Source organism: Trichogramma pretiosum, unplaced genomic scaffold (genome assembly GCF_000599845.2).
Source record: "Trichogramma pretiosum strain Unisexual culture from Peru unplaced genomic scaffold, Tpre_2.0 scaffold61, whole genome shotgun sequence".
In the NCBI taxonomy this organism is placed as follows: Eukaryota; Metazoa; Arthropoda; class Insecta; order Hymenoptera; family Trichogrammatidae; genus Trichogramma; species Trichogramma pretiosum.
The window spans coordinates 982,578-1,006,548 of NW_019641638.1; the positions used below are offsets into that span (position 1 = coordinate 982,578).

The 23,971-nt window shown below is 45.0% G+C and overlaps 1 protein-coding gene across 2 annotated transcripts; it reads left to right on the forward strand.

The window, feature by feature from the left end:
• Positions 1 to 3,311: 3,311 nt before the first annotated feature.
• On the forward strand, positions 3,312 to 23,941 carry LOC106648032 (cGMP-specific 3',5'-cyclic phosphodiesterase). 2 transcript variants are annotated; one of them, XM_014364669.2, is made up of 7 exons: positions 4,976 to 5,182; positions 5,253 to 5,686; positions 15,017 to 16,124; positions 16,963 to 17,356; positions 18,546 to 19,112; positions 19,819 to 20,956; positions 22,398 to 23,941. In XM_014364669.2, the coding sequence occupies exons 3-7, from the start codon at positions 15,433 to 15,435 to the stop codon at positions 23,231 to 23,233; spliced, it is 3,627 nt and encodes a 1,208-aa protein (XP_014220155.1). In that variant the 5' UTR covers positions 4,976 to 5,182; positions 5,253 to 5,686; positions 15,017 to 15,432; the 3' UTR covers positions 23,234 to 23,941. The 2 variants fall into 2 exon arrangements, with proteins under 2 accessions (XP_014220156.1, XP_014220155.1); XM_014364670.2 differs by lacking the exons at positions 4,976 to 5,182; positions 5,253 to 5,686 and adding an exon at positions 3,312 to 4,514.
• Positions 23,942 to 23,971: the final 30 nt, after the last annotated feature.

Consider the following 23,971-nt stretch of genomic DNA (forward strand, 5'->3'; position numbering starts at 1 on the left):
AAAAGCTAAAAAACCGTCAGGTTAAATTTACCGTCGATAAGCGTTTTTCTCTCGCTCTCTTGAGCGCGCGCAGCAGATGATGCAGACGCTCGCGCACAGTATATAGACACACACACAGTAGCAGAGAGAGTCGAGTCGCGAGTCGCTCGAGCTATGTAGCTGCTCTCTCAGTGTGTGCCATATGTATACGGTAGCAGTAGTTATATAGCCAGGGTTGCAGATGCGCGCCTGACGGAAATCGACACTTTTTAAATTCGCCGCGTCCCCCTTTCTTTCTTCTTCTTTCTCTACCTCCATACTCTTCTCGCATCTTTTCTTCTGGCCGATCTCTTTTGCCGTCTGTCTATGTATGTCTGTCTGTGTGTGTGTGGGATCTGTCTCTCGCTCGCTCGCTCTCGAGTCTCAACCCTTTTTACGCGTATGTACTTATATACATATATACCGTGTGCGCGCGGGTTCATCGATTTTTCCATCTGCTTATTTTCCTTTCTTCTTTTTCCTCTCTCTCTTTTTTTTTCGAAAAAGGAAAGAAAAGTAAAAAAAGAAAAGAAACGAACCTCCCGCGCGTACACGTCGGAAAAATAATAATACGCGAATTGGCTTTTAAATAAATCTCCTGGCGGCAGCCTTTGCTGCGCTACATCGCCTTTCACGTATATACACGCTTTACATAAATTAAATTTCCCTGCAGACTCATCGAATTCTTCTCTCTCTCTGCCTCTCTCGGCTTTTGATCTTTTGCGATCTCTTCGCCGAGTCGAGAGCTTGAACGTCGGTTAAAATTACTTAATTAACTCTTTACAATATATATGAACACACAGGCTGTTACACTGCTGTGTGTGTGAATCACTACTTCCTCTTGCTGCTCTCGCGCGCGCGGCTTTTCGCTGACGATGACGCAAGTACTAATCCTCTTTCGTATATACCAACGTTTGAAATTTCTCATCTCTCTCTCTCTTTGGATATATGACGCTCGGGAGCTTTTTTACCTTAAACCTCTCCTACAATTCACCTTTCCGATGAGAGCCGAGAGCTTTAAAAAATTCAGCGAGTAAGAGGTTGAAGATGTTCCTCTCTCTCTCTCGCTATCGTCTGTATATTTGTCGCGATCAAAAACCAACAGGTGTAACACGAGAGAGAGAGAGAGAGAGAGAATCTCTTATAGCAGCCCAAGAGTGGCAATGAAAGATGAGCAAGAAAAAAAAGAGAGAGACGAGAAAATCGTGTTTTATACGTTTTAATAGTTTTGGTGTTGCTGCTGCTGCTGCTGCTCTAAGGCTGCAAGCTCCGTTTACGTTTTCCGCATCTACATCCGCGCAGATCTCGTTACGACGTTGGCTTTTCACATTTATATATTTGTGTATATGTACATGTATATATACGCGCGCTCGGTAATGCGAAAAGTCAATATTATCAGGCTCTCTGTGCGAAGCGCGCGATGACGGGTTTATTTGGAGTTTCTCTCGTTTCACGCAGCTACATACATACATACATACATAATCTCGCCGTGAAAAAGCCTATACACAGCCTCAACCCCCCCCCCCCCCCCCCCCCNCCCCCCAAATTCGATTACACGCGATTCGCGTATACGATGCAGCAGTGGATATACGTGTACGTAGAGAGAAGCTAAAAAAAGAGGAGAGTCGTGTGCAATTGCGAATCGTCGTGACGAATGTGTGTGTGTGTGTGTGTGTGTACCTGTGCTCGACGGCCGATAAATCGCCTATCTCTATTTAGAAGGGATGCGCGCACTTCGGTTCAGTGCATAATTTCGAGGAGAGAGAGAGAGAGGCGCATAGAGGATAAAGAGGATAGTCGAACGAAACGAGCGGTAGAACAAAAAACAAAAGGGGCTGAAAGAGAGAAAGAGGGCAAAAAAAGAAAAAAAGATCAATCGAATATATGTAGTACCCCCAACTAATTGCTGTGACCCAGTCACCCACATCCGTGTACACGTTAACGTAATCGCGTTGCCTAATTTTCTCGTTTATTACGTTCGTTTCTCTCTCTCTCTCTCTCGCTCGGCAATTTGTTATATATGTACGTATATACGTATGCTGCAGCACAGGCGGCAGGCAGAGTACTGTAGCAGAGGTCGACGCGCACGAGGCATTCGAGTACTTGTATACACGCGCGCGCGGTAATGATAGCAAAATATATATGCGAGTATAAGTAAAGCTCGCGCAAGCACACAACGACTGCAGCGTACGCATCGTCGGGCGCACGCGAGCTATCCTCGAGATATAGAGTTCGCCTTAAATACATATACACATCTCGTAAGTCGTAGCAGCCGTGTCTGTCTGACTGCCTACGCGTAAGGATGCTGCTTTACGTTCCACGTACATGTATACTTTTATATATATGTATATGTCGCGTCGGTCCCCGCAGTGACACAGTGCGCCGAGCGCGCGCGAGCAGCCAAATAGAGGCTATGCGATACTCTCTTTCTCTTTCTCTCGCGCTCCGCGCTTATGCTATCGATCTCCCGGCCAACCGACCGACCGACCAACCACCCCGAGCGAGCGAGCGAGCGAACAGCAGCAGCAGCACCACCAACACACTTATACACACATACGCGCAAGCACACACGAAAGCTTCGTTCGTGTTGTGGAGCTTGCTTACCGGCTTGCCTCCCGCGCTTGCCTGCCTGCGCGCTCTGTCCCCCCTCCTGTCGCTCCTGTGCGTCGCCGGCGGCGGCGTGCGTGCGTGTTGGATGCGAGGCGCCGATGCCTTTTCCACTATTCGAGCGAGCTTAGGTTATATCGTGTCGGATCGATGTACGAGCGACGAGTTGGCATCGACTACACGAGCTTTTCTGGAATTTTTCGAGCGATAATGGAGCTTTTCCCGAATCATCGCATCGAGCTTGCCGTCAAGAGATACGGTTAAATATCGCGTACGAGAGCAAGCCGAATTTCCACGCAGACCAGTGGAGGCGAAGCTTTAAACGGGGAAGTTTGCTGGATAGTAGCAGGAACGGCAGTAGTAGTAGTAGTACGAGTAAAAGCTCGGCTCGGCTGGCTTGCGCGCGCGCGCAAGCTCTAGCTTCTACCGACGGCGACGGCAGCGCAGCAGCGTTGGGTCTGCTTTCACAACGACTATACTACTTGCTCCCGCTGGCTGACTGGTTGTCGCCGCCGCCGCTGCCTGCCTGCCTGCAACTAAACTACTACCATATACCAGCGCCACACGCAGACATATATACACTGAGAGAAAGCAGACAGAGGCAGCAGCAGAGAGCACACTTCGGCGACTCTCGTGTGCCGTTGGCCAACCGACCAAGCAGTCAGTCGGGCTCGGAGCTTTTTCGCGCGCGCTCGTGCCAGCTCGTCGTCACCAGCTATATAGCCTCGGAGCCGAGCCGAGCCGAGCCGCCGCCGAGTGTGTATCATTTATTTCACGATATTATAGTCGGTCAGTCGGTCGGTGAGCCTCGACGACCATATAATAACAATTTTGCACCGAATTATTCAAGCTTTCGGCTGCGCGTTATTTATTATTGAGTGCGAGTGCGAGTGTGTGTGTGTGCGTCGTGCTGCTGCATTATAAATATATATATATATACGTGCAGCTATAGTGCAATAACCCTCCGCAGTGTCTCGAGTGCGCCGAGCATGTGTCGTCGTCGATCATTATTATCATCATTATTATCCGCGAGTGTGTGATACGTGCGAGTAGTAGTAGTGCCGCACTCTGATTTCTGCTGCCCGTCTCTTTTGCCTCTGTCTCGCTCTCTTCTTTTTTTTTTTTTTTTTCGTCGATTGTGTCTCGTGTCGTGTGACGTATGTAACGCGCGCCGACGACGACGACGACGACGACGACGGGGGCAGCAGCACACACGTATAGCATATATCTATACGATGATGTAGACGCGAACATAAAAACGCGTGTATACGAGCGCACGTACACGTAGGTGGTTTTACATTATATATAATATACGTGTGACACATCTACACATACACACATACGCGTCGTTGAGAGTGAACCGCGACGGCCTAAATTTCCCTGCCGTCTATCTATCTATCTATCTATCTGTGTCTGTGTGTCGGTGACGCGAATTACACACGTACACGAAGTCGTTGGTGCAGCTATATAGAGAGGAGTGAGAGATTCCCGCGTGCTCTCGGCTGCTGCTGGTGTCTGTACGCTTCTTTTTTTGCGTTTCGTTGTTTTGATTCTTTTTTCTGTGTGTCTAAAGTGTACCCACGAGACTAGTGTCGTGTAGCATATATCACGCCGCCGAAGGAAAGCTCGTGTGTGTGTGTGTGTATTATAATAGTGATACATCTGTATACATACAAAACAAATCGGAGTGAGCGAGAGAGAGACGACACGAGGGGGAGAAAAGCAGTATAAGAAGCAGAGAGAGAGAGAAAAAAAATACACGCCGCTGACTGTCTCTCTCTCTTAAATGTACCGCTGCCGCCGCAAGGAGTGTAGCGGTGGTAATCGTCCTCGCCGTGTCGTATCTCGATGACTGCGTCGCCGAGGAGGAGGAAAAAGATATTCCCGAAGTAAGTCAACCAAAAAGCAGTTGTCCTATATATATATAAAATATATATACGAATTTCCTTTGTTTTCTACTACCATTACTACCCCCTCGTGTGCGCTTCTCCGTTTTGAGACGATGACAACGACGACGGCGACGATGATTTTATTATCGTGTTCGGGGAAGGACGACGACGGTCGACGACTCTCGAAACGAAACTAAGAAAAGAACGTCTAAAAAGAAAAACTTTTAATTTCATTTATACGATACAACTCGTAATGTATATAATGCGAGCTGACTCGTTTCGCCGAGAGAACACGCGACACGATCCTTCGAGTAAAGCGAGGAAAAAGAGAGAGGATCGTATCGTTCTTTGTTAACTTGAGCTTGACTTTCGAGTCGATTATAATGCTAATAACCGTGAAAAAGAAAATGAAGAAAGAGAGAGAGAAAGAGAGAGAGAGACGGAGGAAAAAAGTAGAGGACACAATTTCTCGAACTTATATACATGTAAAGAAATTGATATTTCTTTCGCGTGTGAGCGTGCGCGCTTGAGATGTAGCGTGTATGGAAGGAGAAGAGCGATGTTGGTACTTACCCGTTAAACTTAGAAGCGATCAGTTGAATATTTGTATACAGAGTAAATAGAAGCGTGAGGCATTTGAGCTTAATCGTCGTTTCTTTGTTCAACAGGTAATTTTGTAAATATTGTATAATTATTTAGCGATTTTAGTCGTTATAATAAATAAACTTTGTTTAACAGAGAAACTTATACGGCATCGCACTCATTTGATTGCATTCATCTTATACACACATGTACTATACGCGTCGAAAGTGCATTACTCTCTTCTCGCCGTAGCTAGTATAAGTAGTAGTAGTAAGTAGCAAAGCAGCAGGAAGAGGATGAAGAAAAAATGAAGTTTTCTTATCTCTCTATTTTCCGACGACGCTCGCGCTTCCGATTTGCATCGCGCGCGGGGCAAGGACCAAACGCCGTACTATAAAAGAGCGAAGAAAAAAAAATCTCATTATCGCGAGACGTGTGTATACAAGTTTACTACAGCTGCACGAGGAGAGGAGGAAAACAGCAAAGCTTACGATAACAAAACGGCCGAGAGAGTCCCTCACATTTAAAGATACGAGAACCCTTCGCAGAGAGTGAGTGAGTGAGTGAGACAAGAGCCTGCACACATAAAGGTATGCACAGCAGCGCGCCAAGCTCTAGCTAGCTAGAGAGCAAACAAAATAATCGCGACGAGTTTTCTCTCTCTCTCTCTCGCACAGCCACACGACGCGACGCTGGCAGAAAGAGAAAAGAAGCTTGTTAGCAGGGTCGCGCGCAGAGAGTCAGGGGGTCGTTGAAGAGCGACTGCCGAGCGACGACGACGACAATATGCCAGGAATTTACTTTTCGCGCCCGTGTAACACACAGACACAGACACACAGCTGCGGAGCTTTTGCTTTATGTCGCGAGAGCTAGCTAGCACGTCTCGGGTTCACGAGTGAGACGGAAAGAGTAGATGCTTTATTAAAACGTGAAAAGACGTGCGAGTAAGAGAGAGAGAGAGAGAGAGACAGAGTGTGTATAATAACTAATATTACTGGAGCTTAGGCGAGACAAATACTTTACAGAGAGAGAGGCGAGAATTAATCTGTGTAAATTCCCTCGCGCGAGATATCCGCGAAGAAAGAAAGAAAGAAAGAAACGGAATTGGTATACTAATATACTTTGTGTGTGTGTTTGAGTATATAACGCGTGTATAATAGCAACTGTCCCGCGCGAATCGCGCGTCGAACGACCGGATATATATTATATGGAGCACACACGTTTTATACTTATTTTCGGCAAGGCCTATATTATATTAAATCACTTTGAGTGTTGCATAAATTAGCGCAATGTGTGTGTGTGGCGGATGTCGTGTACTCTCGGAAAAATTCGATGCTTACACGTTACACATTATGGTATAATGAAGAAATTTAGAATCACAACACTCGAGCCGCCTCTCGCCTCTCTCAAGTGTTGTTACATACGTTACAACGAGCAGGCGCTGATGTTATAATACTATTTCACTCATATGTGTGTGCGTGTGTGGTATATATCAATATTCATGATCGGCTTATGAGACATCTTCTCTCTTGCTCTCGCGACGCGACGACGACGATGATTCTGCGCGGTACTCATTATAATATAAGGAAATTATTATGCCCGCGTAATATCTTGGCTAATTTTCGAGTGCGTTGTAATATGGAAATTATATTCGGTACACAGTAACGCGCTGTATTTATTATTAATATTCGTTATTACTGCCGCTGCCGTCGATTATAATTATCGAGATATATTCGATTTACGAGTGTATTTATCGCACCTCGCTCGATTTCGGGTGTTACTTAAGCCGAGGGAGCATCGCGCGCGATTTCATATAAATTTGTAAATCAATGTTGATTTTTGTATATGCGTAAATTATATCTATATATGAGTCACCGATGCCGCCGCACAAGCAGAAGCAAATCGTACGATCGTATAAATAATACGTGTTTATTAAAAAAAAAAAAGGAATTTTTCGGGCGTTATGATATCGGCGCGCGGTAATGGAAAAAAACGGAGCGTGGGAAAAATAAGCCACCGCCGCCGTCGCATCGTCCGAGCTATTACTGCTACGCGACACATGTCCACAACATACACACACGTGGCGGCGACGGTGGTCTCTTTCTATCGGTCTCTCTCTATATATTGGCAACGGCGGGATGTGTATACAGCATCGGAACGTGGAAATTTTGTTTTCCTTTCCTTTTTTTTTTCATTCTTTCTTCTCCCTGTACGTATCTCCGTATACATACGACGACTTTTTGCTGGGTTGGCGAATAGGGGGAAAAATTGAGGAAATGATAAATAGGAAAAAAATTGCAGCTGCACGTATATGGCAATTCTTGTAACTCATGGAGAGAGAAAAGAGAGTGAATTATACTCGGGCCACTCGCGCGCGCGCGTCACACCAGTAGTATTTATATACGAGAGCGGTCCTGATACGGCTTCATAAAGCCCCGATAAAAATGCAAAACTATGAAAAATAGAAGGTGGTTTATAAGAAAAATTTTTCAGTTTCCTTTTTTCTTTTTTCTTTTTTTTTTCACCACCACCGACGACGCGTATAAAAGGTTTCCATTTTACGCCGCGCGAGCGACGGACCCTAACTCTCCTGCACTCCACTGCAGTGTTTTTCTCGGCCCTCGCGTATATATATACGCGTCATGGCTATTCATCCCAGTAGCAGCACACGTCGCCGTAGTAGTGGTAGTAGTAGCGGAGAAAGAGCGCGAGTTGCATAATGGAGAAAAAGGCGCGAAGTAAAAAATTTTTCCCCATTTCACGGTAACACGCACTTATGATTCTTTTTTTCGCACGAAACTTTCGTATACGCGTAAGTACCGTTATAGAGGTTTATATATGGAAAAAATGACTCGAGCTGGTGTATATAGAATAATCCTCGCGCGCGTGAATCATTTTACCATTTTTCTCTCTACTGACGAAAAAACTTCAAATTGAAAACTCGAGAGTGAGAGATCGGGAGAGAGAGATATGTATATACTGCAGACGATATATAAAAAAAAAAAAGAAGAAAGAGAAACACTCGAGGATGTCGCGCGCAGCGCATCGAGGATAAGCTCGCGAGAGCTCTTCTTCGAGCCGAAGTGATCTCGTCTTGGATGTATAATGCGCGGGACCTATACCTCTCGAGCTCGCTGCCGCTGCTGCTTGACTCTTGATTCTCATTTGGAAGGGATTTCGGCTTATACATATTATAATACAAAATACGTTTCCGTTTTAAATTAAGGGGTCTATAGCTGCGCTACCTACGGCAGCGAGTTAATAGAAAAAAAAGGAAAAACAGTTCCTCCGCGTTCGTTTGCCATTTGCCTCGGTACGAGCCCTACTCCCTTTTTTTTTTATTATATGTATTACACGGCTGAACTTTGAACTAGATCGATATATACTACACCGCACGCATCGAGTGCGCTGCACGTATGCTAAAAAAAAACAGAGTCTGCAGCTGCAGCTGCTCCCTTTAAGCCGCACGCGCGCCCGCTCGACACGACTCGAGTGTGTTGTTGTGTGTACACACGGTGTACACGAAAAAAACAAAAAAAAATCAATTTTCTCGTAGCCTAATAAACACCTTTTCGCGGCGTTTTATGCGTGGGTTGTAAACAAGCCCATATCTGAATGATAAAAATAAAAATCAACAATGTAGAAATAAGCTCGTTCTCCTGCGCCGCCGTACGATCTCTTGCGACCGTACGTAGAGGAAGGAAAAAATTAATAAATCAAAACAGAGCTGAGAGAGGTGCCGTGAGGGAAATCAATCATCGATAAAAAAAAATACTCGCTTCATCGCCGAGGGAATTTGATTTTCTCGACTGTATAATAGGATGTGTTTGGGCTTATATACGCTCGAGCTCGGGTGTGTGCATTCGGTGCGCGTTATATTATTGAGAGCCTAGGCCTGCGCGAAGCAAACACACACTTCAGCGCGCCTATATGTGCACTCTTTTTTTATAAATCTGCTTTTCTTGTTTTTTTTTTACCTCGTGAACCCTCGTCCTCCTCTTCCGCGGCAACGTCGTCGTCGTCGTCGTAGTCGTCGGTTTTTCATCGAAAAGTACATAAACTCAATTTCCACACGACGACGACGACGACGACGACGGCGGCTGCGGTTGGTATATAACGTATTACGTATATATCACGAGCGCGTATATATATACAGGCAGCAAGCTGCAATGGTAAAAGAGAGCATTAAACACAATGAAGGCGAGCATATAAAAGCACTTTCACCCCGAAGGCGAAGGCAATTACCGATGCATTTCCCACAAGACCGTTTCGTTTTCAGGGAGCTGCACATCCACACACACACACGCATTATACATAAGGGCTATGCTGCCACACAGCTCGCGTATATGAACGTATGTCGTGCCGTGTATATCGTATTATTACCCGCAGGAGTCGGAGCTCGAGCGACGAGAGATGAAATTTTTCGTTCGATTTGTGTTTCAGTTCGGGCTTTCTAGCGTATATACATACAGAGATATCGATCGTCGCGTGCGCGCACCGGAAAATTTTAGAGCTCTCGAGTTGCTGCTGCATCGTGTAGCGGAACATTAGCATCGAGAGTCGGAGCTTGCAGTGCAGCATGTGTGTGTGTGTGCAGCGCGAAATAAAAGCTCCGCACACACACGTGTAGAGCGATCCCTGTGATTTCGAAGCGATGATGATGATAATAATGATCGTACATATATATCGGATTTCGGAGTAAGGAAAAGACCGAGAGATGTATGGAATATTGTATTTCAAATGTGTGTACACACAGGCGACATATATAAGCGTATGGCACGTATCAATCGGCGATTATGTCAAAGGGCTCGAAAGACCCGAGAGAAACGTTTTGTGTAATACGTATACCTCTACTTTGTGTCCCCTTGTACGCTGCTGCTGCCGCTGCTGTGTGTGGATTAAAGCGAAATAAAAAAAAACTAAAAAAAAAAAAAATCGAGCGTCGCGTTGTATTATAATATAGGGTCAGTGGTCGACACACAAAGTGTCGTCGTCGTCGTCGACGCGTAGGAGCCAACGTACTATAAAATATATATATACCATATTACGCGGGTATCGATCCCTCGACCGCTGCTAGACACACACACACACAAACACACACACAAAACTTTATTTTGTGCGCGCGCGTCCCTCTTGACGAAAAAAAAGGGCTATTATAATGAAGAGACACTGCGCAGCGACGGCAGAGCTGCGGAGCTATATGATGATGTTGGCGCGAACCGATGCTGCTTCTCTCTAGTGCGGTTGGTGGTGGTGTGCATTTTTGCGTCGCGCGCCCCTAATTAGCTCCGTAGACTCTCCTTATCTCTTCTTTCTCTTATACTTATGTAGCTTTCCTGGGCTTGTGTCTCTGTGTGTGTGTTGGAGTAGGTACTTTTGAGCTCGAGAGAGAGGCAGAAAGGGCTTAGTTTTCTCGCGACACTGCGGTTTTGAACAAAGTCGGTAAAGTAAGTAAGTAAGTAAAAAAAAAAAGAAATAAAAGGAACTCGTGAAAATAATCCATCATCGCGCGAGCTTACGCTCTAGCTTTCATTTATTTAACGTTTTCTCGTTTTTGCGATTTATCATAATTTAAATATGTCTGTGTGCGTTGTGTGTAAGTTCTATGTGTGTACATCTGTCTGGCCGAGAGTTACTAGAGTAAACCTAACATTTTCTCCACCTCTTCCGCCTCCTTTTTTTTTGCGCATTGCACTGACTATGCACAACTTTTAATTATAAAGTACACACGTCGTGTAATCGATAGTACAGAAGTTAAAAACACCGGCGGAGAGAGAGAAAAAAATTGTATCACGCAGACCTTGGTACGTGCTGGTGTGCCGCCGCTTGGAAAAGTGCAACGAATAAAAAAAAAAGCAGCACAGGTAGAAATAAAGTATTCGAAGGCAATACATTATTTCTCTTATTTGCTCCTCGGCTCGTTTATAAATTAAAAGCCATTTATAAAAACAGAAGAAGGCAGGCGAGAGAGAAGGTATACAGGAAAAAAAAGGAATAGCGGAAAGCAGGACGACGCTTTTCCAGCCGATTGGATGTTCCGACGTGCGATGCTCGTAGCGGCGGGGGGTATTTTTTTCATTTTCTCGACTCGACTTTATACTTCTCTTTCTGCGCGAGCTGCATAACGTAAATATCATATACTATATAGGTAGTAGTGCTACTCTCGGTGGCAGCGCAGGAAGCGGCAGCAGTTGAGACGCGGCGACATTTTTGAGGAATGCGAAAGACGTCGCGCAAAAAGCCAAAGAGACAGATAGATAAAAGAGAAACAGAGAGAGAGCGCCTCCGACGGTATGGCATGCTCGATACAATATGTGTTGTTTTTTCTGCGCATTCGGTCAAAGATATACACGCGTCGTCGCACAGATGTCCTGTAGGTAATAATACGAAAAAAAATCATGTCATTTCATACATTGACAAAAAGACCTATATAATAAATCCGTAAAAGCTCGCGATAACGGCTCGACATATACGTGCACTACGAAGAAACTAATTATACTCGACACAAGCGATTTTCCACTATAATCGACGTTTTCAAAAACGCGCCCAGCTATCTCCTCCATAATACAAAACCTATATCTTATCTCGCCGATAATTTTTTTTTTTTTTACACCACGCCGTAAGCTCGCACACATGTAGCCGTGTTTATGTGTACCCGGAGTCGCGAGGGTGGAGGGAGAAATTCACGCTACATAAATATAATACATAATATAACGCACACGGGGTCTGGTACACACAGACGCGCTCGCCCGATATCGGAGTTATTAAAGCGACGACACTTGCTCCTGACGCGGCAGCGGCTTCTCCTCGTGTATAAGGTATATACATACATAATAATATATAATGGTAATATACATATATCGCGTGTATATCGTTAGCGAGTTTGCTGCTGCTGCTGCTGATACTAAGCGCTGCACAAGCCTTGTATATTTATATAGTCCTCCTTATAATAACGTGTCGCGCTGAAGCTACATGCGCCTCGCTCTCTATCTTTTGGCTATTATAATACGCGTGTGTGTGTGCTGCAGCTCGCTCTCGATCGTAATTCAGCTTTCATTATTATTAAACGTCAAGAATTTTTGAGAGGATAACAAAGGGTACACGCTGTGAATTAATTGCTTCTCGCATAATGTTTTTGGGTATATATCGTAAGCTCTTTGTGCTTAGTTTTGTTTCCTACTTTCTTTTTTTATTTTCGACCTCATTTTTCTTCACTGATACAATTTTTATTCATAGATAGAAAAAAAGTAAAAAAAATAAATAAATAAGAACGAAATGCCATTTGCCAAATGGCACGCGCGCGCGCTGCACTTTCGTCCACGTCGCTCTCTGCAGTCGCGTGTATTTTACAGTTGAAATTTCGGCTGGAGATTGGATTTATATACATAAAAATATTTCTCTCTCTCTTTTTTTTTCAAACGAAACTGACGTATCTTTTTTTTTCTCGCTGCCCTCGTATTCCAGACGCCCGAAGCGATATTTTTTATTAATAAGATCGCATGATGTACTCGCGGGCTTATCTGTGCAGTACTGTGTGTGTGTGTGTGTGTGTGTGTGTGTGTGTGTACGCGTACTTGTATAGACACACAGTAGTAGCTATCGACATCGGGCGAGTAATCAAGCATGACCGCAAGCTCGTTTCCCCGCGCCCGAATCTCAATCCCATTAGGCGCTTGTATCTATTATATACCCTGCGCTGGCCTTATAATATCGGCCCCCGATACACTTCGCCTTCCGATAATAGATGTTCCTGCTATGTACGTGTGTATATATTCGTACATATGACAATCGCGTTTGGGCGCTCCCGAGCTTTGCGTAGCAGTAGTAGTTCACGCAGTGATTTTTCGACTCTCTCACTCTCGAACGAGAGTAGTATAAAAATAAAAAATAAAAATGATCAAAAAGGCAAACGTATCGCGAGCGAATGAAAAAGCTCGTGGACGCGAAATCGTTTCACGAATGAGTGTGTATAAGGACCAACGAAACGCTGTTGGAAATATTTACATTAAAATTTTTAGAGCGTAGCAATATGTATTCTATTGAAGATTCAAATTTACTTATACCTTTTACTTATATACAATTACCTTGACTTTGCTGCTTGCAGATTTACAGATAAGTAGTACTCGCCATCTAGCGGCGAAGACCGGTTTTAATTACAATCGAATTATCATGTACATTTCTGTAGAATTAACGCGGATACCGAATCAATATTGCAACATTAATTTTCAATAGCACAGAATCGAATCCTCTTCGCTATAATTAATTTTTGCATCAAAAATAATTCATGCGATTGCTTTTTCATGCATCAATTGCCAACGAAAATTTTCATGTAAGAGTACCTTGAACAAAAATTCAATATCGATTACTCTAATTTCGATGTCTGATTGTACATTAAATCTGCCTTAAATTAAAGATTTTTCTTTTCAACAACGGCGTGTACAATAGCGTGTACGCGACGAGTAATAAAAGTGCATATACAACACATTAATGGGTCGGCGCGCGAGTTTGTTTGTCGACGGCGCGCGGGGTCGTATACTTTTTTTTTTTTTCATATTTTTTATCAGCAGCTCGAGCGCGAAATTCCGAAATTACCCGTGCACGCTCGGGCGCGCGCAGCACATAACAAGATCGAAAACGACGAAGATCGCTTCGTCGAGATTATTATACTTATATTACAGTAGAGCAGTGCGCCAATTGTAAATATGTGCCGCTGCAGCTCCCGGCGTACAGCACGCGACACACGACACAATAATAAACACGTACATATAATACATTATATCATATAACTATATAACGCGCGAGAGAACTTGATATTATAATATACACGTGCTTATAACGAAAAAAACGAGAGCAGGAGCACGAGAGATCGTGCGCGCATATACATAAATTGCCAACATCTATACTACACATATATACACATTTTTCTGAGCCATATGTGCCACTGTGCGCTAGATAGAAAAAAAAACTAACGTTGAATTTTTTAAAACCCACCTCTGCTGCTGCAGCAGCAGTACGGTAAAGTATAGAAATAGTGTGGAAGTTCACGTGCACACATATGTAACACACTCGCGTACATATACTGCATGTATAATATAGAGGTCGATTCGCGCGCGCGTTAATGAAGAGCAGGTTTCGCGGAATAAATTGCGAGCCGAGCGAGATTTACCCTCCTCCTCGTTTGCTGCGACTCTCCGGGTTGGCTGTTCGCTGCGCTGGATGGGATATATACCCCGTCCCGATAGACAAGAAGACAGCTCTCTCTCTCTCTCTCTCCCTCTCGGAGTTTCGCTACGAAATTTATATAATAACAATAATAATAATAATAATAATAATAATAACGATAGGAGCGCAGAACTGCGCAGCGAACGTGTAGAGGCTTGAAAGTGTACGATACGACGCGACACGAGCAAATCTCTCTCTCTCGGAAGCTTTCGAAACTATAATACGAAGCTTAAATTAATCATATTCTAATGAATTTAGTATTTAGCAATTAGAGTGTGCGTATATATTATAAGCGCTTACTCTCGCGCTATACGCCCTCCTCGCTATTGTGTACCCACCTACGAGCGCGCAGCTATATTATTATTATCGAATGCGCGTATGTAATCAAGCAAATAATCTACATTCAAATTGGGAAACGCTTCTCGCGCTCTCTGCATCTCGATGCAGTAGTATATAGTGTTGCGCCCCGACGAGGTAAGCACGTATATATATTCCCTTGCGGTAGATCAATCGGCGAGAGAAGCTCGACGCTGTCGCAAGGGCGCGTCATCGGCTCTACTCTGTATATATGGGCGCATTGATTCGCGATTGACAATACGTCATACGTAGCTGTAACTCATTTGCATACTACATACTTGTTTCATTATGGTTACAAAAGTTATTAATTATTCTCTTTTTCGGTCTTCTTTCTGTTGCAGTCTCCAAGTCATCGGCGGATATTAATAAGCAACGAGAGGAAGAATAGAGAACTTGGTCCTTTTTTGCTAGATATATATTATTCATAAAAAAAAGTATAGAAGCTGGCGCGTCGAAGATTTTGAATAATGAAGCGCTACGAACAATGGCACTGGCGTCGGCGGCCGCAGCCACTAACCTTACTTAGCAGACCCAGAAGAGCAAGGGCCGCTGCTGCTGGGATTTAAGCGCACGTGAAATATACAGTGTAGTGAAAAGACAAGTCGAGAGTTTCTAGCGAGCGAATAGAGAGCGAAAAGAAAACAAAGTGATTTCCGACCTACGCGAGAGTCCACGAGCTAAAAGGAAAAAAAAGAAAGGGTAGATAAGGACGAGGTAATGGCGAGACTGTGGCAGTGGTCAAAGGCGCACAGATGATATGGACTCCGCCGGGGCGGTCCGCGCTGGTGGTGGTGGTGGTGGTGGAGTCGCCGCTGCCTCGAGCAGCGGCAGCAGCGACGACGTCGTCAACAACGACGACGACTCACCTCGGGCCTCCGGGAGGAGGACGCGGGCGACGACGTCGGCGACGATGGAGGCCGCCGCCGCAGCGACGACGTCGACGACGACGACGAATATCAGTAATCACATGAGTTCGTCGGCAATCGCGAGGACTAACGTTAATAAGCCACTGAAGCGTCCGGCGCCCACGACACCTGCGGCAGCGGCGAAGCAACAGCAGCAGCAGCAGCAGCAGCAGATGGACATGGAAGCCGTCGGCAGGTACATAGAGAGCAACGGGCCGCAGTTCCTGGCCTGGCTCAGGGACAAGGCCAGTCCCGAGATCAGGCGGCGCTTAGAGACGTCCTTGATGGCCGATAAAAAGCCCGATCGGGAGGAAGCGGCCAGAAGGCAGAACGAGAAGGATGAGGAGGAGGAAGACGAAGGAGCTGTTAGTGCCGGAGGAGTTAGTGCAGGTGGAGGTGGGGGCGAAGAAGCTTGCAGCACCGCAGCGGCAGCCACTTCGTCGACGGTCAGTCAGCGCAACAAGCGTAACAGCATTACGTCGGATCTCTTTCAAGCCTGGCTGGCCTCGAATTCGCCGATCAAGCGCGCGAGGAGTCCCAGCAGGTACATTATATACATCTATATCTATCCACTATATACTCTAATTGCATTACGTTAGCCCGTAAACTACGTGTTTCTGTGCGCCTTACGACTCGATTGAATTAAAGCGCGCCCCGCGATCTGCCCGCGCGCGGTCGACGACGTTTTGTGTATAAACTATATATACGCGCCTTAACTGCATAGATAATCACGCTCGAGGCTCTCGCTCGAACGAACCGAACGAAACGACGTTTTCCTTTGCGACGCTGAAAACTCGATTAGCCGCGCGGCGCAAATACAAACCCCGCGGATGGAGAGGATGTTTACTTTGTATGTATAGATACGGTAACACCCGCGTATAGACGATCTATCTGTTTTTCCTTCAACCCGAAAAAGTGATATCGTTTATACTTGTGTCCGTTTCTCGCGCGTCCTGAATCGACGACGAAGAAATATATGTATTTCGTTATACACGCGGCTTTACCTCGCTAGCCTGTCTTCTTCTTCTTTTTACTAAACCGCGCGCGCGCGGTATATAGTCGTCTTTCCATCCGATTGGCTTTAGACTTGAGAAATGCGCGCGCGGCTCGCGATGAAATATTCAAGAGTAAAATTACCGGGGGACGCCCGAGATAAAGGAACGCGCGCGACGACGACGAAGAGATGGAAAAGTATCGGAAAATCGATTTAGGCTTGCGGGATGGAGAAAGGAGCGTAGAAAAGGAAAATTAGAGTCTCGCGGAGGAGCCGGGGCAGCTTTTAAAAGCTTTAGAAGAAGAAGAAGAGACGCGATTCGACTCGGATTTTAAGCACGCGGGTACATTTTATTATTAACCACCTGCTTTTTATATAATATATAAAGATCATCCGGCGGAGAGGGCGGCCAGCAGCAGCAGCAGCAACTGCCGTTGACGCAGCGTCGCCGTGAGCTGCGCCGCATGACCGAGAACGAGCTGCTGATGGAGCTGATACGCGACGTGGCCAACGAGCTCGACATCAACGCACTGTGCCACAAGATCCTCGTGAACGTGGGCATACTGACGCGGGCCGATCGGGCGAGTCTGTTTCTGGCCCGGGGCTCCTCGGACGATCGCTACCTCGTCGCCAAGCTGTTCGACGTCAGGCAGGACACGGAGTTCGAGGATGCGGTGGCCGAGGCCCAGCACCGCGAGGAGATCAGGGTGCCGTTCGGCGTCGGCATCGTCGGCTGCGTCGCCCAGAACAAGCAGATCATCAATATCAAGGATGCTTACACGGTACGTTGAGTTGCGTAATATAACGCGCGCTATACGTTACGCAAGGAAAATATATAGAGTCGAGGGGTTGTTTTTTTTTCTTTTCTTTTTTCTAGCGCGCGATAATATAACGGGTTGTGTTGTTCTTTCCGCTTGTACCGTATATATCTCTGCGCGCGCGAGATCGAGTTTCGAGCTAGGAGGAAAAAAAAAGTTGCCCCGAGGGTGTCGATGAGATTTACTTTGTAATATAGGTATATAACGATACATAATGGACGCACCGAAGGAGAATTAAAAAAGTTGGACATTATACTCCTTGAGCATACAAATTGGCGATTATCTTACTTTGTGCAAGTATATGTACAAGCGTACAGCGTCGTGTGTATATAAGTAGTATTAATGGCAGTAGTACAAGCGGCTGTGTGGTCAGGCCGCGTCCGAGCGGATATATTATATAAACGTTGTAAAGATTTTGTGTGCGGGGGGCGATTCATTTCATTGCGTTGAGTAAACAAAAAATTTATGAAATGCAATCGTGCAACGTAATTTTTAATGCGAAAAGAGACGGAAAAGATTTGATTCGGTATTGAAGTTTAAACGCTCGATAAATTTACGAAGACTTAATCGCGATTAAAACCAGCATTCACCGCTAGGTGGCGAAGGCCTTCGGTTGTAAATCTGCAAGTGGAAAAGTGAAAATAATTGTATAAGTTAGAGCAAAATTTTGAAAGTTAGAGCAAAATTAGGAAATATTTGTTTATTTTTTCCAAAATTTAAAAATAATATAGACAAATGTTAATAAATTCAAAAACTAGCCACAGCAAGGCTAAAGCAAATCTACATTAACAATTACGGCTAGTGGTAACATGGGCGCCTACACTATCTACAAAAACTTGTACATTGCTTAACAAGTCGTGCTGAGCACTCAAATGTATTAAACCACCATAATAAAAACATATAAAAACTAAAAAAAAAGAATTGAAGAAACGAAGAATCAATCACTTTTGCCATACACGAACAAAAAATGATCAAATTCAAAAGTTACGTAGTTGAGTAAAAAATGAACTAATTGAAATTTTTTAACAACCATTTTTAAGGTTTTTAAAAGTGTTTGTAAGTTAATAAATAGTCAGTGTAATTAGATTTATTTTCAAGTACAAATATTATATCAAATTGTTACATTAGATTTGACGCGATGATTTATGAACAGGATCCTCGCTTCAATCCGGAGATCGACCAGCGCACCGGCTACAGGACCAAGTTCATCCTCGCCGTGCCCATACGCAATTACGAGGGCGACGTGATCGGCGTCGCTCAGATAATCAATAAAATCGAGGACGACGACGACGACGGCGACGGGATCAAGCAGAAAAAGAAGGAGGAGGACGACGAAGAGGCGGAGGAAGGCTTCAGCGAGCACGACGTCAAGCTGTTCGAGCGCTACCTCACGTTCTGCGGCATCGGCATCCAGAACGCCCAGCTGTTCGAGCTCTCCATTCTCGAGTATCGGCGCAATCAGATACTGCTGAATCTGGCGCGCAGCATATTCGAGGAGCAGAACAATCTCGAGTGCCTCGTCACCAAGATCATGACCGAGGCCAAGGATCTGCTCAAGTGCGAGCGCTGCGCCGTCTATCTGCTGGATCTCGACTGCGGCGAGGCCGGCCACCTCGAGAAGATCGTGCAGCGTCCGAGCAAGAGCATACAGGAGTCGAGGCGGCCCCTGCTGAGGCGCGAGAGCAACAACATCGACATGGACGACATTCTCCGACAGCACGTGAGTATATTGTTGAATTGCGATTGACCTTCAAAGCTTTACCTTTAAGTAATTGTCAAAATTATGTGATATTATTATTTACCTTTTTTAAATTGAATTTAGAAATGTATAATTTGATATTCACGATAAAAAAATATTGCATCGTGTAAGAGGTTATTACGCTCGTAATTTAAAAAATTCAAAGAAAATATTTATTACATTTATTTATAAATTTATAAAATAAGTAAGGTATACGCCCCTATTTTCGATCAGTTAGGTTCTAATTTCGATCAAATTTGAATCAATTTTTTATATAGGATTGAAACTTGATATCTGATTTTGAATAATGTACTTCTGTTGAAGATGTTCGATTCATTCAGCCAATTAATAAAAAAAATTTTCTTACGTACTATTAAGTTGTTAATATTAATTATTGATCGAAAATAGGGGCATATACCTTAAATACGTACCCTTATAAGTCCATTCACTTTGACCAATGCATACGCAAAGTACCACGACAGATCGCTAGATGGCTTTATCCTAGTTTTTAAGAAGCTCCCATGTAAAGTAACAGAGATTGGAAATTATATAGATTAATACTTGCTTGAACATATACTTTTTCCTTGTTTGTCGGTCGCATTTCAGCTCGATAATAATTAATTTTAGCGATTTGATTTTACCCCCCAAAAAAAAAATTGAGAAATAATTGGTTGTACGATCTCGTAAGGCCGGCGAGGAGAGTCAATTCACGATGGTGTTCGAGCTGGAGCACGGCGAGCAGAACGCCAAGACGTACCGCCCGACGAGCGAGCAGCTCAAGAGCCCGCTGGGCCAGATAGCACGCTACGTCGCTGCGACGGGCCAGATCCTCAACATCGGCGACGTGGCGAGCTGGTCGTCGGGCAAGCACGTGTTCCAGAGCTCGTCGGGCGCCTCGAGCACGCCCACCCGCAGCATACTCTGCATGCCCATCGTCAACGGTCAGCGCGCCATTATCGGCGTCGCCCAGACCATCAACAAGGACACCGCCGCGGGCTGCTGCTCCGCAAGCTGCGGCAGCAGCGCCTTCGCCGACTCGGACGTCACCATCTTCGAGGCCTTCGCCATCTTCTGCGGCCTGGGCATACACAACACGCAGATGTACGAGTCCGCGTGCAAGCTCATGGCCAAGCAGAAGGTGGCCCTGGAGTGTCTGAGCTATCACGCCACTGCGGCCAACGACGACGCCGTGAAACTCGCCATGGATCCGATCAAGCCCGCCGAGCAGTACAATCTCTACAGCTTCAACTTCATCGACTTCGATCTGTCGGACGAGGACACGTGTCGCGCCTGCCTGAGGATGTTCCAGACCTGCGACCTGATCGATCGCTTCCACATACCCTACGACGTGCTCTGCCGCTGGATACTCAGCGTCAAGAAGAACTATCGGCCCGTCAAGTATCACAACTGGCGGCACGCGCTCAATGTCGCCCAGACCATGTTCGCCATGCTCAAGACCGGCAAGATGGAGCAGTTCATGACGGACATCGAGATTCTCGGGCTACTGGTGGCCTGCCTGTGTCACGATCTCGATCATCGCGGCACCAACAACGCCTTCCAGATGAAGACCGAGTCGCCCCTGGCGATACTCTACTCCACCAGCACCATGGAGCACCATCACTTCGACCAGTGCGTGATGATACTGAGCAGCGACAGCAACAACATCTTTCAGAATCTCGCCATGGAGGATTACCGGCGAGTGATGCGAGTCGTCGAGAGCGCGATACTGTCGACGGATCTGGCGGGCTACTTCAAGAAGAAGATCGTGTTCACGCAGCTGATCGACGAGGGCGAGTTCGACTGGCAGAGCGCCGAGAAGAAGGAGCGTAAGTACAAAAGTTTGTTTTACGTGTATATGATGATACGCGATATCGATTTCGCGAGGCTAGCCTATATTATATTTTACACATGTATATGTGTGTTACGTGTGCATACGTGTGCGACTTCGAGGTCGAGTTAATTTCGTTTATTTATTTATTTACTCGCGGGCTGCAGAGCTTCGCGTGTGCCAGATTGTTACTCCGAGCTTGTGTATGCGAATCGAGCAATAAACCAGCCGTGCGCGCGGTAAAATTACATTTCTCGGGGAAAAATTTTATTTGTAAAAACAGTGATCTGTTGCTTAAGCGTCTGATATGATAGAATTCGATAGATCGAAGTCGATGAAGTTGAAGCTGTAGAGATTGTACTGCTCGGCGGGCTTGATCGGATCCATAGCCAGTTGTCTGATAGATAAGACATTATTAAATATGGATATTAAATTCTCATATTATCTTCGTTTACTTATACGGCCTACTGATTAATTCGTTTATGTGTTTACCTTCGTTCGTGTGCTCGCCACCTAGCGTCGACGGCGTTTACTTATAACCTTATTGTCATTATTATCTTTGTTTTCTGGCGTACATCACTGTGCAATACCGCAAGGAGGTCTTTATCCCACTTATTAACCTACAAAGTCGAAAAAATTTGTTTTATTTATATCTTTTTTTCCAAATCGAATATCGAAAAACGGCTCTGTGAGAGCATTCATTTTGTTGCTCTGAATAGCTGGTAAAAATTTTAGCTAATTCCACGGACCAGATTTTTCGGAAAACGTGTTTGAAAATTTCAAGCCGGGGAAACATGTGAAAATTTCAAGCACGTTTTCCGAAAAATCTGGTCGGTGGAATTAGCTAAAATTTTTACCATCTATTCAGAGCAACAAAATGAATACTCTCACAGAGCCCTTTTTCGATATTCGATTTAGAAAAAAAGATATAAATTAAACAAATTTTTCGACTCTGTGGGGTACAGATCTCCTATGTCATTGAAAAAAGGTCCAAATTGTTTCTTCGCCCATGAAAATTATCGCGTATGGAAGCGTACGAAATTAACTCATACATTAGAAGCGTTATTCAACGCGATTGATTCCGAATTTTGCGGAGTAAAAAAATAACGCCTCAAAACCCCAAAGAAACTAAGTGCGTATTAAACATGAGTTTGACTTATACGATTGTTTGGACTTTGACACTTGTAGATTCACAGATAAAGGTGTACACGCCATCTAGTAGTGTACATTTCAAGTGATTGTATGATTACTTGAAGTAATTGAAAAAAACTGGTACAAACTTTTTGAGGTCATTTAAAATGCGGACAATACTTGCAAATAAAATAATTGCAATAGAAAAACAAGTTAAATAACAGTTTTGTGGCCCATTAAGCCATTATTAATATCGAGCATTTCTACCAGATTTTCAAGGCGAAATTTTTCACGCGCATTATTTGCAGTACTGTGCGGCATGATGATGACGGCGTGCGACGTGAGCGCCATCGCCAAGCCCTGGGAGATCCAGCACCGGGTGGCCAAGCTCGTGGCCGACGAGTTCTTCGACCAGGGCGACCTCGAGCGCCTCCAGCTCAATCAACAGCCCGTGGCGATGATGGATCGCGAGCGACGCGACGAGCTGCCCCAGATGCAGGTCGGCTTCATCGACGTCATCTGTCTGCCCCTGTATCGCGTGCTTGCGGACACTTTTCCCTGGATCGAGCCGCTCTACCAAGGAACCGCCGAGAATCGCCGACACTGGCAGGATCTCGCGGAGAAGGTCGAGATGGGCCTGACGTGGATCGATCGCGACACCATCGAGGAGCCCGTCGAGGAGTTCGTGTCGCAGGAGCCCAGAGACATCGAGTTCACGGTGACGACGCTCAACTGTCAGCAGCACGTCAACAAGCAGGAGGCCACCAGTACGGCAGGAGGTAGTACCGGCGGCAAGTCGTCGTCGTCCGCGGCGTCGTCGGCCCTCGGCAAGTTCGCCTCCCTGCGCAAGGGTGGCCAGCGCCTCGGCAAGGGCATGCGCCAACGCTTCAATCGCTCGCTGCACTCGCGCAGCAACTCCGAGCCGGACAATTCGAATCTCGGTGCGGCTGCGGCTGCGGCGGCCAACAGCAACAACAGTCTGCAATCCGGTGGGAACGTCGAGTCTGCCGCTGGTACTGGTGGTCCGGGACCTTCCGCGACTGCTGCTGCTGCTGCGACGACGGAAGCGACGACGACGACGACGACGTCGCGAGGATCTTCCGCGGGCAGCGGAAAGAAAAACAAACTCTGTCAGCTCATATGACGGCTAACGTCCTCGACCCTCGAGAGCATACCCGAATGAATGATTTAGGGACAAATTGTACGTAGATCGTGAAAACCTAAAATAGATCTTTTTATTACTCAACTATAGTACTTAAAAAAACGCATACAATCATAGGCGCGCGCGAATATGGCCATATTCATTATTATTATTATTATAGACATGCATGTGTGCGCCGCTTTTGCTCCGTATTGGTGTGTGTCTGTGCGTGCGCGAATAAATTAGTAAAATTAATAATAATAATACACACACAATTTCACTCTAAATGTTTTATAATTTAGAGTGGCGAAAGTAGATAAATTATAAATTAATATATGAATAACGTAGCTAATTCATTTATCATTGTTGACGATACAAAGTTTTATGAAAAAAAAAAAAAAATAATATCAAAGTATATTGTAAAACGAAAAAATATAAATGTGGAATGTACATGATTTCCATCGGTTTTTATTTTTTTACATTTAAACAAAAAAAAAAACATTGAAAAATCGATACGTGTAATATATATTATACCGTCTATAGCTGTGTTTTATTGTACATAAACGTTATTATATATAAAAGCGAAAGCAAAAGAAGAAAACAACCAATTTGATGATGATAAAAAAACCGTATTTGTAAAGTCTCAGTGTAATTTAAGGTTCGCCAGGCATTTATTAAAAATATAAAAAGTAAAAATGTGTGTGAAATCAAAACGCTTCGTTTTTCGAAATTGATCGATTG